Raw genomic sequence first — 15,500 nt, forward strand, 5'->3', positions numbered from 1 at the left:
TAATCAAAGGTATACTACACAATTTTTAAAATTTAAAAATAACCTGGTCAGTGGATTAAAAATGCTTATACACAAAATTAATCAAAAGAGGTAGTTGCAAAGACACAGACAGCACCGTGAATTTTTAAAATTTTCAGTTTAAGAAAAAATCCTGACAGGATCCAGTAAAACAAGCAAATAGGTTACTTTTGAAGAAATAATATTACCTTCATTTCTCTCTCAGAGTCCTAACAGCCAGAAAATAGAGGAACATCTTACAAAAGTTTTAAGATGAAAATGTTTAAAAAGTGGAGTTGTGATGCAATAATTCACGACTCATGGATGAAAAATAAGAACTGCATTCTTAAATATCTGAAGTTTCAGAAACACTACTATCCACATTCCAAAGCTAAAACTATTAGAAGAAAGAAGACATGCCAACTGACCAAGAAAGGAATGGAAACAAAGAACTAAAGAAATGAGGAGAGGATCATTTAGAGACAAATGTCAACCACGGAAAAGAGAATCTAACTGGTATTTTTAGATTTGTAAGCAATCGTTTAATTCAAATTTAAAAAATAGTCATTTTCAAAGGAGAAAGTATATAATAGAATAATAGTAACTTAATAAAAAAGCCCACCCCTTTTGCCATGTGCTAAAAGAAATTCTAGAAGGAGTAAAGATTTAAATATTTTAAAGTGAGAGATGTCCACTTATCTCAGGGTACTAAATATATCAATAAATTAATCAATTCAAAAGCAGGATTGACAATAAAAAGTAGGTATAAGTGACACGAATACAGAAAAGTTGAAAACTTCTACAGATTAAATAACCACAGACATAATTAAATGTTAACTATATTACAAAGCCAATTTAAATGCAAGATAAATAAAAGTTTGATACTTTTGATGCTTATAAACCTCTTGTAAATCAACAAGTAACTAGAATATCTTTATAGTAAAATAGACAAGGCTATGAACAGCCAATTTAAAAAAAGAAGATGAAGAGGGTGTGGAGAAAAGGGAACCCTCCTACACTGTTGGTGGGAATGTAAGTAAGTTGGTGCGGTCACTATGGAGAACAGTATGTTCTTCAGAAAACTAAAAATAGATTTACCCTATGATCCAGCAATCCCACTCCTGGGCATATACCCAGACAAAATTATAATTCAAAAAGATACACGCACCCCTATGCTCATGGCAGCACTATTCATAATAGCTAAGACACAGAAGCAACCTAAGTGTCCATCGACAGATGAATGGATAAAGAAGATGCAGTACATATATACAATGGAATATCACTCAGCCATAAAAAAAGAACAAAATAATGCCATTTGCAGCAACATGGATGCAGCTAGAGAGTCTCATACTAAATGAAGTAAATCAGAAAGAGAAAGATAAATACCATATGATATCACTTACATGTGGAATGTAAAATATGGCACAAATGAACCTATCTACGAAACAGAAACAGAATCATAGACATAAAGAACAGACTTGTGGTTGCCACGGGTGGGGGTGGGGAGAGGGATGAGCTGGGAATTTGGGGTTGCTAGATGCAAACTATTACATTTAGAATGGATAAACAACAGGGTCCTACTGTATAGCACAGGGAACTATCAATATATCCAATCTAGTGGGATAAACTATAATGGAAAAGATATTAAAAAAAGAATGTCTATATGTGTAAAACTGAGTCACTTTACTGAATAGCAGAGATTGGCACAACTTTATAAATCAACTATACTTCAATTAAAAAAAATTTTAAACAATAAAATATTTAAAAGAAGATGTAAATGGTCAACAAACATCTTAAAAATTAAACACAATGGTAAACAAATAAACACATATTAAGACAACAGTGAAATACTATTCTTGAGTATGAAATTTTAAAAAGTGAAAAGAAACTCTAATGCACAGAACTGGCAAGAATTTGAGACAATGGTCACTCTCATATACTGCTCACAAAAGAATAAATTGGAACAACTATTGTTGTTGGACAAGTCATAGCAACATTTTAACATTTTCACATATTCTTTGATCAAGCCCCTCCACTTCTAGGAATTTATCTGAATAATCAAGATTGTGTGTAAGGCTATAAATTTGTTCATATTAGAATACGCATCAAAATCAAAAATAAGAAACAACGGAAGTGACCAAAGGGAAGAATAAATAAATTACAGTATGTGCATACGTTCAAACACCATGCTCTAAAAATTATGTTGCAGAAGAATACTAATGACATGAAGAAAAGCTCAGATGTTGTTAAAAACAAGTTACTAATCCATACCAAAATATTCATAGCAAAATTACTAGATATGTGCATATAAAATGACTGAAAATATGAACACTAGCATTTTTTTCAACATTGAAATGACAGGTGGTTTTCCTTTTCAGTGTGTTCATCTAAAAACATACAATAACATCTCTGCAGTAATGCTCCCTACAATAATATGAGTTGGGATATAACATGACTGTCTTTTGAGGTCTGCCCTTTACTGAACCCCAGTTCTCAAGAGAGACAAATCAAGTTCTACTGCAGGGAGAAAGGGTCACAGGGAATGGAAAGAAAGCTCATTAATGGAAATAGCAGGCGAACCTCTCTAGGAAAGCAGAGAAGTGGAAGTGGGATTACCACAACTCTGGTGGACTTGTAGTCCAGTCCTTCCAGAAGGGCCAGTGAAAGAGGCACCAACTCAGCAGGACCTTCAAAGAACAGTGGCTTCTATCCAGAAAGTCCCAGCCAGCCACAGGATCCTGAATCATCACCATGGACATTAAAGCCAAAATGGACACTGCCACTAAAAGATGGCAAACCATAACCGAGACCTAGATAATTCCCATGGAGGGACCCTGGAATTCCAAGCCAGATAGTTACACACACTTGCTCTGGCCATGTCATCAATGTCACAATAATCCAATCTCTCATGTCTAATGACTGAATATTTGGGAGCTCACTTATAACATTATGGCAGGATTTTATTTGGTGTCTTTTATAATCAAAAATGAAATTAATTTCATATTAATTTAATTTCATATTAAATTAATATTTAAAAATTCCAACCACTTGGAAATTTACAAGTACTCTCCTAAAAGACAGGCTGAAAGCTAGGCCTCTTGCACCAAACAGACAAGCTGTGAATGCAAAGGAAAAGTTCTTGAAGGAAGTTAAAACTGCTACTCTGGGGGTGGGGGAGACTACTTTCCTACAGAACTATGGACGTAAAACTAAAATGTTCTAATGTAATTATAAATAATTTAGAATATATTTTTAAAAACCAAAACACTATGTATCCAAATTTATAGAACAGGTGCAAAGCTGCATTCAAAGGAAAATGCATAGTATTAAATCTTATTGTTACAAAGAAAAAGGGAAAAATCGATAAATGAAGCATTCACTTCAAAACATTAAGTTGGAAAAAAAGGAATGATATTTTAAGATTAAAAAAACACAAAGAAAAAAAAACAAATCAAAAAAAAACACATAAAGGAAATAAAACACGGACATACATCAGAAGTGAGAAATAAAATCCAAGAGCTGTTTGTTTGAAAAACAAACAAACCAATGACGCATATTGACAAAGTTTACTAGAAAGAGAAACAATCCATTGTGATGGGGTCATATTTTGAGAATTGTTAGTATATTTTTCTCTTTTGTCTTTCTGACTTTGACATGACATTTCCCTAGTTATTTTGAAGCATTCTTTGGAGGAGTATAAAGAGATAAAGCCTTTTTCCTAAAAGAATGCAAAGAGAAAGAATAAGGTGATATTCAGCTTTGGACAAATGAAATAGGATTTGCTTCAGCCCCAAGAAAAGATTCTCTAAATTCCTCCCATTATGCCTCTTTAGCACATTAACTACCTTACCTGCAAGACTCAGCTCCTGGAGCTTTCCCAATTTTTTTTTTTTTAATCCCAGTCCCCACAATGCACCCTTAAGGCTCAGGTTTGAGTCAGGACAAAAAAAAAGAAACTACGATGCAGGGGAAGCCTGCACATTTCCAGCCTAGAGCAAAGATGGAAAGAGGAGAAAGAAAGGAAAGAGAGAGCTTTGGCTTGGAGAAAGGTGAGGGTAACAACAAGGGTAGATGGGGCTTTGTCTCCTCCCCCAGTTAGGACTCTAGAAAAAGATCACTTCTTGGGCAGTGTTCCACCGCGAAACTAACTTAACACAGGGTCACATCCACTTTGTGTGGCAAATAGAGGGAGGTCCTGATACTTAAGTTTCCTGAACCAGCCTTGGTCCGTGTATGTTTAGATAGGGCCCCAAAATAGTGGGCAGACTGGCTGGAACTAGCCAGCTAGAGCTGGGTGAGGTAGCATTGTAGCAAATGTTGCAGAGGACAACTCAGGATGGAACTAAAAGAGAATCTTCAGCAGATCCCTGACATGTAGCATTAATGGGAGCTCAGGTGAGACCAAGACAGTGGAGAGTACCAGCAGGTGGAAGGCCTGAGGGAGAAGAATGAGCCACAAACGGCAGCTTCCATCGCTGGCTATCACCAGGGTACCCACCCAGCAGACGGGAAATGGACAACATCCCCTTGGAGAGCAGAGGGTCAAAGGATACCATGATCATGAACCCCACCGCTTAACTCTACCACCGCACCTCAGCCCCTCTCCCCCTTAGATCTGGGTATCATCTGAAAGTCAGAAAAGATGGTGGAAACAATCTGAAAGAGTGAGCATTTGCTCCCAGAGAGAATAAACATACCAGAAAGAGTTGCTTAAGTTGGCACATCTGACTAAGCTTTAACCTGGACACACACACACACACACACACACACACACACACACACGCTCCATCTTGCCCAGCACCTGTGGAAGTCTACACAGCAGGGAGATTAAGAGTGTGGGATTCTGGATCCACATGGCCTGGGTCTGACTCCTGGGTCCACAGTTTGTCAACTCCGTGACTTTGGGCAGTTGACTCCATCTGCCTGTGCCTATTTCCTCATCGGTAAAGTGAGGCTCTTAAGAGTTTCTCTCAGTATTTTTTGAAGATTAAGCGAGCTAATAAACGTAAAGGACTTAGACCAGTGTCCACAGTAAGCACAGTAAGTGCTGCCTATCCTTATTGCTTTGAGTATTGTTATTATACTATTACTTATACCTTCTACCTACAGCTGGGGCTCTTGGAAGACGATCAGACCAGCTACAGAAAAATCAAAATTATAATTTCTCTCCACAACCGAGTGGTATGGATTAAAATTTGTATCCCTGCCACATAATCAATCATAAATGATAAAGGGGATATAAAGTAGATCAAAAGACAAGTTTTGAAAAATACAACAGAATGGTACAAAATTAAAAACCTTAAGAAAATGGACCACATTCCGAAAAAAATATGAATTACCTGTATTAGCTCAAGAAGTACGCCAAGTAGAAAGAAGTACGCCAAGAGAAGCTGAAAAATTCATCCAAGAATTACCTCCAAAAAGGCCTATGACCAGATAATTTAATTAGTACATTCTTTCTAAGTCTTCCCAAGGGACAACACCAGAATGTATAACAGTACCAGGACTTGGAAAAAGATGCAATGCTCCCCAATTCACTGGAAAACTACTACCTATAATACACAACTCTGCATAAAGTAAAAGTACAGGCTAATATTTTTCTCTAAAGCTTTGTTACCCCAGGATCTCTCAGTGCCCCTGATACACTGTGAGATACCAGTAGGAGGTTGCAGAAGGCAATGTCGTGCTGTACTTCAAGATTCCTTCTGGGATCCCCCAAACCCTTCTGATGGTCATGCAGGAACTACACCAGAGCCTTAAGTCATGCACTCAGAAAATTAAGATGGTCCAAGATCCAAGAATACACAGAAAGATACACAGGGGAAAAGGGATTCACAAGACATAGAGGAAAAGAGACAGTATACAACATGGGAAAAACAGGGACTTCCCTGGTGGCGCAGTGGTTAAGAATCTACCTGCCAATGCAGGGGACATGGGTTCAAGCCCTGATTCGGGAAGATCCCACATGCCGCGGAGCAACTAAGCCCGTGCGCCACAACTACTGAGCCTGTGCTCTAGAGCCCGTGAGCCACAACTACTGAAGCCCACGCGCCTAGAGCCCGTGCTCTGCAACGGGAGAAGCCACCGCAATGAGAAGCCTGCACACTGCAACAAAGAGTAGCCCCCGCTCACCGCAACTAGAGAAAGCGGGCAGCAACGAAGACCCAATGCAGTGAAAAAGAAATAAATAAAATAAATACGTTTATTAAAGGAAGCAAAAATAGTAGCAAGGCTGAGGCTCAAAGCAGTAGATCCTGCTGGTGAAAATGTAAACTGATTCAACCCATCCAGGAAGCAACTGGCCAAATGTATTCAGTACCTAAAATGTACATACTCTTTGATCTAATCATTCAACTTCTATCAATCCACCTCGGAGAACTGAAAATGCAGATAGATTTACATACAAGGATATACTTCATAGAATTATTAATAGCAAACAAAACAAAACAGGAAACAATCTAAGTGTCCAAAAATAAAACGTTATATAGATTATAGCACATTCATACGATGAATTATGCAACAATTAAAAGCAATGTTTTGCAAAAAAAAATTGTAATAACACATATATGTCTGATTTTTTAGAGATAAAAGGCAGAACAAAATACAATGTACAATCTTAAGTATATTTCACAAATACATGTACATGGGAAAAACTCCTGGAAGAATATAAACCAAAACCTTAATATGATCTCTGGGTGGTGGGACTCCGAGTGAATATTTTTAAATCCATTTCTCATATCATCTAACTTTCTGCACTAAGAATGGATTACTTTTACGACAGGTTAAAAAGAAAAGATAAAACCCAAATAATTATTGCACATGGATAAATACTCCTAGGAGTGACGAAGAAAAAAATCTGTCTCCATTCAGTAAGGACAAAAACATTCTCAACACTGAGAACAGAATTCCACGCTCCCAAACGTGAATCTTACACCGGTGCACTTGAAAGCATAAAGACACAAAGCAAACCAACCAAACCTCTCGAGAGACAGGCTGAGCTGCTTCTCGAGGTTTCCAGTACACCATTATCGCGAGGGGAACTCAGCACCCATTTTTTTCAAAGTGCAGCTGCTTTCGTATTTCCCTTGGTTCGAAGACCATCCACATCGAGGGACAGGCTTTACAGGGGAGGTTGAGGGAGTGTGAGAGTTACACGCGCGCGTAGGCACACACATCCTCTCTCTCTCTCTCTCTCAAATCCACTCAATCGTGTGGTCCCAACCAGACAACTCGAAGCGAGCCCCGCGGTGCAGCCGCGCCCCATCCCCGAGCCGCGGCGCCCCCTCCCTCCGGCCCTCCCTCCGGCCGCCCGGCGCTGCGGGTACCTGTTCGTGGTGCGCGGGGGCCGGGTCGGCGGGCTCCCGGGCGTCCTCGGCGCGGCGCGGGTGCCGTGGATGGCCTCCCTGCTTTCCTCCACCAAGAACCTGCACAGCCGGGAAGCAAACTAAGTTGGGGAGCAGTTGGCTGGCAGGCTCGGCCTCGCGCTCGCAGCCCAGCGGCCGGGACATCCTCGCGCGCCCTGGCTCCCGGCGCAGCTCCCAAACCCCGGAGTTTGCGAAGAGGCTCGGGGCGGGAAGAAAGGGAAAGCGCGGACCCGCCGGGAGAGCCCGGGTGACCGACGGGGAACCCGACGGCAGGTCCGGCGCCGCAGCTCCCTCTCCGCTCTGACCGGTCCCCCGGTGCCCCAGCCGGTGCCTGGCCGCGGCTAGCGTCGCCCCTCCGATACCCGCCACTCACCCAGGCCGCCTCCCGGACGCCCCCGTCCCGCCCCACCTTCAGGCCGCCGCTGCCCGTCGGCTCGTCCTCGCAGCGGCCGAAAGTCCGCGCGCCCGAGAGGAACGGGGGCAGGGGGCGGCCGGGCCCCCCCCCGGGACGCGCGGAGGGGCGGCCGGAGCGCGGCGGTGGGTTACCTGGGGCGGGCGGGCGTGTCGGTCAAGCACCAGAGCAGGCGCAGCAGCAGCAGCAGCAGGAGGCTGGCGAGCAGGGCGAGCTGCGCGCCTCCCGGCCGCATCCTGAGCCACGGGCGCAGCCGCCGCCGCCGCCGTCGCCGCCGCTGCCGCTGCTGCCCCGGCGAAGCATAGCCCGGGCGGCCCCGACTGGCGGCTCCCGCCGCCGCTGCCGCCGCCGCCGCCGCAGCCACGCACACCTCCAGCGTTCAAGGCGGCGGGGAGGGGCAGCGGCGGCGCGCGCCCCCGGCCCGGCCCGCTCGCTCTCAGCGGGCAGAGGTAGGCGCCGCGGCCCGGCTCTCTCCCCCGGCTCCCGCCCAGCCCCGGATCGCTGTGGCAGCCCGGCTGGCGGTGGCGAGGCGCCCAGCTCGCCTCCTCTCCTCCCGGAGGCGCTCGGCGCTGCTGCGGGCTCTGGTCGTCGTCGTCGTCGTCGCCGCCGCCGCCGCCGCCGCCGCGCGGGGTCACCTGAAGGTTGGGGCTCGGGCGCTGGACGCCGTGCTGCTTGGGCTCCAACTTTCCTGCGCCCTCACCTGCCCCTGGGAGGCCGCGCGCTCTTCCCCGAAGCCCACGCAGCCCACCCAAGCGGACCACACCTGGCTCTGCGCCCCTGCGGAGGAGAGCGAGGGCTCGGAGAGGCGGAAGAACAGGGAGGGAAGGGCGCACTTCCAAAACTTTGAAAACGGAGTAGTCGCTCTGCTGGATCGTCCCACGCGCAGAGGCTGCAAGGGACTTCCGAGCACCTCCCCTTGCTTGAAGGCAGATTCAGAGGGACGGCGAATGGATTTCCGGGGGCCAGGCCGTCCCTAGGGGTCGGGCAAACTACCGCCCGCAGGCCGAACTCGTCCCCTGCCCGTTTCTGTGAAGAGCTTCCTTGGACCAACTGCCTGCCCCATTCCTCTGTGTTATCAATGGCCGCGTGTGGCTCTATTTATTGATCTAGGGCTGCTTTTGCGCTGCAAGGACAGAATTGAGTCGTGGTCCCAAAGATCAGAGGGCCGGAAATGTTGACTCTCCGGCCCTTTCCAGAACAAGCTGTCAGACCCCTGCTCTAATTCATATTGGGCTGGATCATGTTGGTTAGCATCTCATTGATTAGTTAGTATCTCATGTATTATACTAGAGGAGAGTGATCCCATGACAGCGTGATACAGTCTGGCTTCCCAGCTATTTATCTGGGCGTGGGCCTCCCCTCTTTCGGCCCTAAGCTATTCTGTCTGCGCATGGCCCCAGGGCTCACTGTGCAACGTCCCTGGGTTTTGCCCCTGCCTCTGAACCCTGGAGGAACATCCATAAACCCTAAACTCCACGGTGGTTAGATGGGGGCTCACTGGACTATTCCATCTGCTTTTGTAGATATTTTTCCAAAAGCAACCCTTGGACTCTACCACCTTGCGAAGACCTCGGTAAAGGTGCTTTCAAAGGTTTTAGTGTCCTTAGTAACAAAAATATGTTTCAACTGAACTCTCCTAGACGCATAAGGTCTTAACCTGAAAAACCAATGTGAGAGCCTTTGAGAAGCCAGCAGCCCAGACAGCTCAATAAAGCTGTCGCCAGTGATTTCATCTCAGAAGAAATCACAGCATATATCAAGAAGAGACATGCAAGGCTGCCTAGTTCCTTTCTACTAATTCTGCATTTACTCCAGTTTAAAATACTTGGGTGAAGACGCACCAGAACTTTGCACATAGCAGTTGATCAATAAATGTTTGGTCAATGAATAAAACGCCTCAGAATTAATGCTCTGAAAATGCTCTAAAACCTGAAAATAAATGTGACTAGAAGTACGATTTCCTTCCATAGCTCACTATTCCTATTAAAATATGTATTAATCGATAAAGGAAAAGTTGCTACTTTTCCTTAAGACTGACATTTTTAGGGATCCAGCCGCTTATCTGAGGATGGGTATGATAAAGTAATGCTATCTTCAGCTGGTGCTAAAATAATAAAGTAATCCAATTCTATGTGTTTGAAAGTACAAGCACTATTAGATAAGTGGGATTGGACACAATTATCTTGAAAATGGAAAGGTTGTCTGGATTTGCTTTCTCTTAGAGCTGAAGCACTGTGCAGACAACTCACGCTGAAGATGGTTTCCAGAAAAAAAGTAAAGGGCATTATTGTATCAGCCAGGAAGCTGCAATTTCACCTAATTTACCAAAGTTTCATATTTTCAGCACAACTGGGCTCAAGGCAACAGCAGAAGAGTCAGCCTTGCACTGGGCTCCCTAAACACCCTTTCTGCAAATGAAGTTCCTTTTTATCAAGCCAATGGCTATCAGCAGGGGACTCGCAAAAGCCCATTTTAATTGGAAAACCAAGTGTAAATTTGCAATGGGAATTCTGAGCCCAGTGTTAAAATCTGACAGTAGGGATCTTTACCACAAGGTTTGTCATTGAAGACCTGGGTTGGTAAAATAAGAATTATCTTGCTTACCCTTGAGAGATCAAAGAACCTGACGAAAACAGGATTCTTTAAATATTATCAGCCACAGAACCAATACTGGGAAAATGTGCATTTGGTCACTTAACATTCATAGGTTTGACCAGCAGCCCCAAATACCTGAACCCTCAGAAACTCAGGCTGGTGTGCAGAAGCCCCATCTGGTGTGTGAACCTACCTTACTCTCCCAGTTTTCCCAGCATCTGCCTCTCATCTTGCCTTTGTTATTTTTTTATTTGTCATCAGGAGTGCCTTTACTTTCATCAAATAACTTACCAAAAGAATACTGGAAAGTTTTGATATATAAAAAATGTCCAAGTCATTGAAAATCTTCCTGGAAGTTGGGGTTTCTCAACTTTTTGGGTATAAGGTTTTAAATATTTTCAAATGCATGGCTTGGAGGATTCATGAAAAATCCCAAATATCAAGTGTCTACTATATCTACTCGAATACCCAAATGGAAACGTTCAATACAGGGAAAGGAAGGAGTACTGTGAGAAACAGAGAAAACTGATGCACCGAAGAATTTTTCATGCATCTGGGTGACATTTTCATCTCCCTGTCTAGAAAGAATGCTTTCTGATGTCTTCAGGCTGCTTGATTGGTTTTAGTAATATTAGAGATTTGTGAGGACTGCAGGACAATGGCACATTCATAAATATTAAACTACTCCTTGGGGGGGTGGAGGAAATTCATAAGGATAGCGTAACCAAGGCTACATATTTTCAGTAAATCAGAGGATATAAATAAAAGTAGAAATAACTTCAAGAAAGCAACAACCTTGTGGGGGGGGAGCTACATTTTCAAATATGTTTTGTTACAGATTTTTCCCGTTACTAATTGAATATTTTAAAAATTGAAGAAATTCCATGTATAAAGTCACTTTAAAGATAAGAACACCTAGGATGATACACAAATTCCATTTGGGAGATATATATATATATATATAAAAACACAATTGGTATGGAATTTAAGAAAAAAATGTCATGAAGAACCTAGGGGTAAAGCAGGAATAAAGACGCAGACCTCTTAGAGAACGGACTTGAGGTTATGGGGAGGGGGAAGGGTGAGCTGTGACAGGGCGAGAGTCATGGGCATATACACAGTAACAAACGCAGTAAGGTAGATAGCTAGTGGGAAGCAGCTGCATGGCACAGGGATATTGGCTCGGTGCTTTGTGACAGCCTGGAGGGGTGGGATGGGGAGGGTGGGAGGGAGGGAGACGCAAGAGGGAAGACATATGGGAACATATGTTTATGTATGACTGATTCACTTTGTTATAAAGCAGAAACTAACACACCATTGTAAAGCAATTATACCCCAATAAAGATGTTAAAAAAAAAAAAACACAATTGGTAGTATAACTAAAATTATAAAACAAAAAAATAAAGTTATTATTCACAGTATAAAATAGACGTTAATATATAAAACATCTTAACGTCTAAATCTCCTTTCCCTGAAGTCCACTTAAAAGATCATAAAGGACCAAAAAAGAGAGATGGAAACTCCGCATTTATCCTGAAACTATAAAATGGCCACAATCCCGTTCCACAAGCCCCCAGAATGCCTACTAAAGATGAACTAATTAGACGAGAGTACCAAGTTCAAGACTCATCTCCCCTATTTATGACTTAGATTTGTGGAAAAGAAATGGGAAAGTTTTTGAAGGTCCAACTAACACTCAATTTGGAAGAGCAAAGGCTGGGAGTAGGACCCAGCAAAGATGAGTAGCCATCAGTGGGAACGGCCAGGGCTACCATGTTAAAAGAAACATGGTGACCAATATTTCTGCTTTTCACGGAATACAGCTTTCTAGCCATTCCATTTAGGAATGATGACCTAGAGATACTGATAATCTTGAAGCGAGATGCTGCTAAAGAATTTTCCAGCTAACAATTAAAGTCAATTTACTAAAGAAAAATGAGCACCTATTCAATAAACAAATGGCCCTTGATACATTGGTTTTTATACCGAATTAGCCTGTCCCAGACTATCCTCCCTAATTCCAGAGTTTGCAAGACTGGTTAGAACTCCAGTTGTTTCAACAAAATTGGAGAGTGGGTGTTGTGTGTGCTAAGATAATATACCCAAGCCTGGCATATTTCTCTCCTCAACTTCTCTTCCCCACCTCTTCATTCCATACATCCTAGACTATAAGCAGATAAATAATGAAACAAAAATATCCAATAGCAAGTCCTTAATGCAAAACTAAATTTCAACAAGTAGGTAAATAAAAAGGAAGAACTGCCAAAGATTTTCCATTCATAATATTTCTGGCAAGTAGCAGAAAGAAACAGGCTTAACTTATTTCAAAGATGAGTAAGCAGGAAAATAATTATGCAAAAGTTCTGCAAAATATTTGACCAATGGAAAGAAGTGTAACCAACAGAAAAGCAAATGAGAAATATATGTTGAAACAAGTCTTACTGCAGAAAATTTAAGCAAGGATCACTTTGTACTCCCCAGGAAACGAAATATAATATAAACACTATGAAAGAAGAACCCAAAGAAGAAAAACTGAAAGACAAGATAGCAAGGCAATAGGAAGGAAAGTGAGCTGACGACAGTAAAAAACAAAACACAAAAAAACCATTGCAGAATTTAGAACTACCTTTAGAAGACTGAGGAAGAGAATTTAGGTGGCAAAAATCTCAATTAGTGTCACAGAGATTAGGCTGATGAAAACTGCAGAAAACACAAAGGAAAGGGGCAAGGAAAATATACTGATTAGGAAAACATATGTATCAAAGACAGATATTAGATATATATCATGTAGAGATTAGGGGTTGTTTTTTAAAAGCATAAAAATGAAGTATTAAAACATTTAAGGATGTAATAGAAGAAAACTTTACCAAAATAAGGAAACATCTAAATACGCAGATGTTTTGTGTTCTCAATGTCTGAACTCATTATGTGAACTCATGAGGATCCAGAGAAATTTAATAGAGAACAATTAACTTTATGATGTATCCTCTTGCAGAGATTATTTAAAAAGAAAGAAAAAATTCTAAAACCATCCCGACAGAAGAAACAGGTAAAAATTAATCTTGTTTCTGACTTGCCCTCAACAACATTAGACTCAAAAGAACAAACAATATTTACTGTGTTTTTGAGCAGAAAAGATGTGACCCCAAGATTCCATACCCAACTAAGATAGTTTTATATATAAAAGCACATGCAATTTTCAAATATTTAAGAACTCAGAATATATAATATTTCTATATGTATCCTGGAAAAAAATCAACTTGAGCTATAATCAGATCATAAAATGAATCAAAATAAGAAGTTCACAATGAAGAAGTTGTAATCAGAAAGAACTCAGATAAGCAACAGATCATTTTAAAAATAGAATTGAGCCTAAATAATAGAATTCCACAATAAAACTGTTACATTTTCTTTAAAAATTGCTACAGAAATATAATAAATATAAATCTGGGAAGGAAAATTCCAGTTCATGGCAGATTGTGGAAAATATAAAATAAGAAGAGTAAAGGATGTAGTAAAAGTGCATTACTTTCATTGCCTTTCAGGGTGAAATAATCATTGTTTTGCACACACAAAAACAAGATTAAAAAGAGAATATATATGTAAATATTTTCCAAAGAAGGAGGGAATAAGAAACTCAGACCTTTTAGCTAAAGATAGAAAGAATACCTATTCAAGCAATACTTGAACCTGTTATAAACACTTAGAAATGTTTTATAAAATCTAATGATAAAAAAGGAATGCATAGCTAAGTTCTCAATAAAGAAGGGAAAGCCCCAGTTACCAGAAATGAGGAACATACTGAAAAAAAAGAGCAGGAAGTGTGTGCTCTGACTGAAAGCAGCTCACCTGTAATACACTATCATCCTGGTAACCTAGAAGTTTGCTTTTGACTTCTAAGCAGGGAATGAAAGAGGCACACTGGGTTCCCAGAGAGACAGAGTTGGAATTAGAATTCCTGCATAAAGCTTTTTTTGTTGTTAAAAACTAAATATGTGAACTAGAAAAACAAAGACCCACACACCTGCACAATGCAATTGTTTGTCTCTGCCTGAGATCTGGGTGAAAGAATTTCAATCTAAAACCATTGCTTCATTTGGATTTACCCAAATGTTACCCATCCTAAGTGGTCCTAAAATTAAGATAAAGCTTGGTCCCTGGCTAATGTTGCTAACATGGCAGGAAAGTGCTAACTATTCTAGTTCCATAAAAATCTCAAAGAAAAGGAATCTCACTAAGAATGAGCATAAAATTAAAAATTGCAAAACACTTGAGGAATCCACCATGAATATGTCTCAGTAGGTACAACTAATGGAAGGATTATTAAACAATAATCAGAAAGAGAACATAAAATAAGCAAGTTTAACATCATGATGGACATGAAAGGGTGAATCAAGACACTGAGAAAAGAGTGATGATAAATGAAGTAAACTTTTATCTAAAGAACCAGTAGAACTATGAGGGAAAAAATGCAGTTGACCTTTGAACAACAGAGGTTTGAACTGCACAGATCCACTTAAACATGGATATTTGTCAACTGTAAATACTACAGTCCTACACAATCCATGATTGGTTGAATCCAAGGATCTGGAGAGACCTCCAATACAGAGGGCCAACCATAAGTTATACTTAGATTAACCCCTGAGTTGTTCAAGGGTCAATGGTATAGTCACTGATATCAAAATAATCAGCGGATGGGTCAAATGACAAGATTATACATGGCTAAAGAGAGAATTGATGATCCGGAATACCATTCTGATAAAATTATCCACTGAAAGATGAAGAGTTGGAAACCTTGAAACAGAAATTAAAAGACCTTAGGAAAGCTTAAGAAGACCCATATTGCTGTTACCTACTTCTGCACTGCAAACCATCCCAACACCTAGTGGTTTAAAACAATAATATTTTATTATACCTAAAGATTTTGTGGCTCAGGAATTCAGACAGTTCTCATCTGGGTGATACTAATATTTCACATGGTGTCAAATGTGGTCTGAAGGGTTCAATGTGGCTTCACTCACATGTCTTGCCCTTTGATGGGGATAATTCAAAGGATGCGTGCAGCTGAGGCTGTCCGCTGGAGTACCCACATACTTAATCTCTCTAGCACAGTGATCTCAGGGCAGCCAGAT

At 41.5% G+C, this 15,500-nt stretch overlaps 1 protein-coding gene across 1 annotated transcript in view; it reads right to left on the reverse strand.

Annotated features, from left to right (window-relative positions):
* ST8SIA6 (ST8 alpha-N-acetyl-neuraminide alpha-2,8-sialyltransferase 6) overlaps positions 1-8,028 on the reverse strand; it is a 150,350-nt gene extending 142,322 nt beyond the window's left edge. The window contains exons 1-2 of the mRNA XM_019933513.2: positions 7,908-8,028; positions 7,323-7,421 (exon numbers count right to left, since the gene is read on the reverse strand). Of these exons, the coding sequence (XP_019789072.1) occupies positions 7,323-7,421; positions 7,908-8,008 (200 nt within the window). The 5' untranslated portion in view covers positions 8,009-8,028. The remainder of the gene's footprint in view (positions 1-7,322; positions 7,422-7,907) is intronic.
* Between the last annotated feature and the right edge of the window lie 7,472 nt (positions 8,029-15,500).

The sequence above is a fragment of the Tursiops truncatus genome, chromosome 2, assembly GCF_011762595.2.
Source record: "Tursiops truncatus isolate mTurTru1 chromosome 2, mTurTru1.mat.Y, whole genome shotgun sequence".
In the NCBI taxonomy this organism is placed as follows: domain Eukaryota; kingdom Metazoa; phylum Chordata; class Mammalia; order Artiodactyla; family Delphinidae; genus Tursiops; species Tursiops truncatus.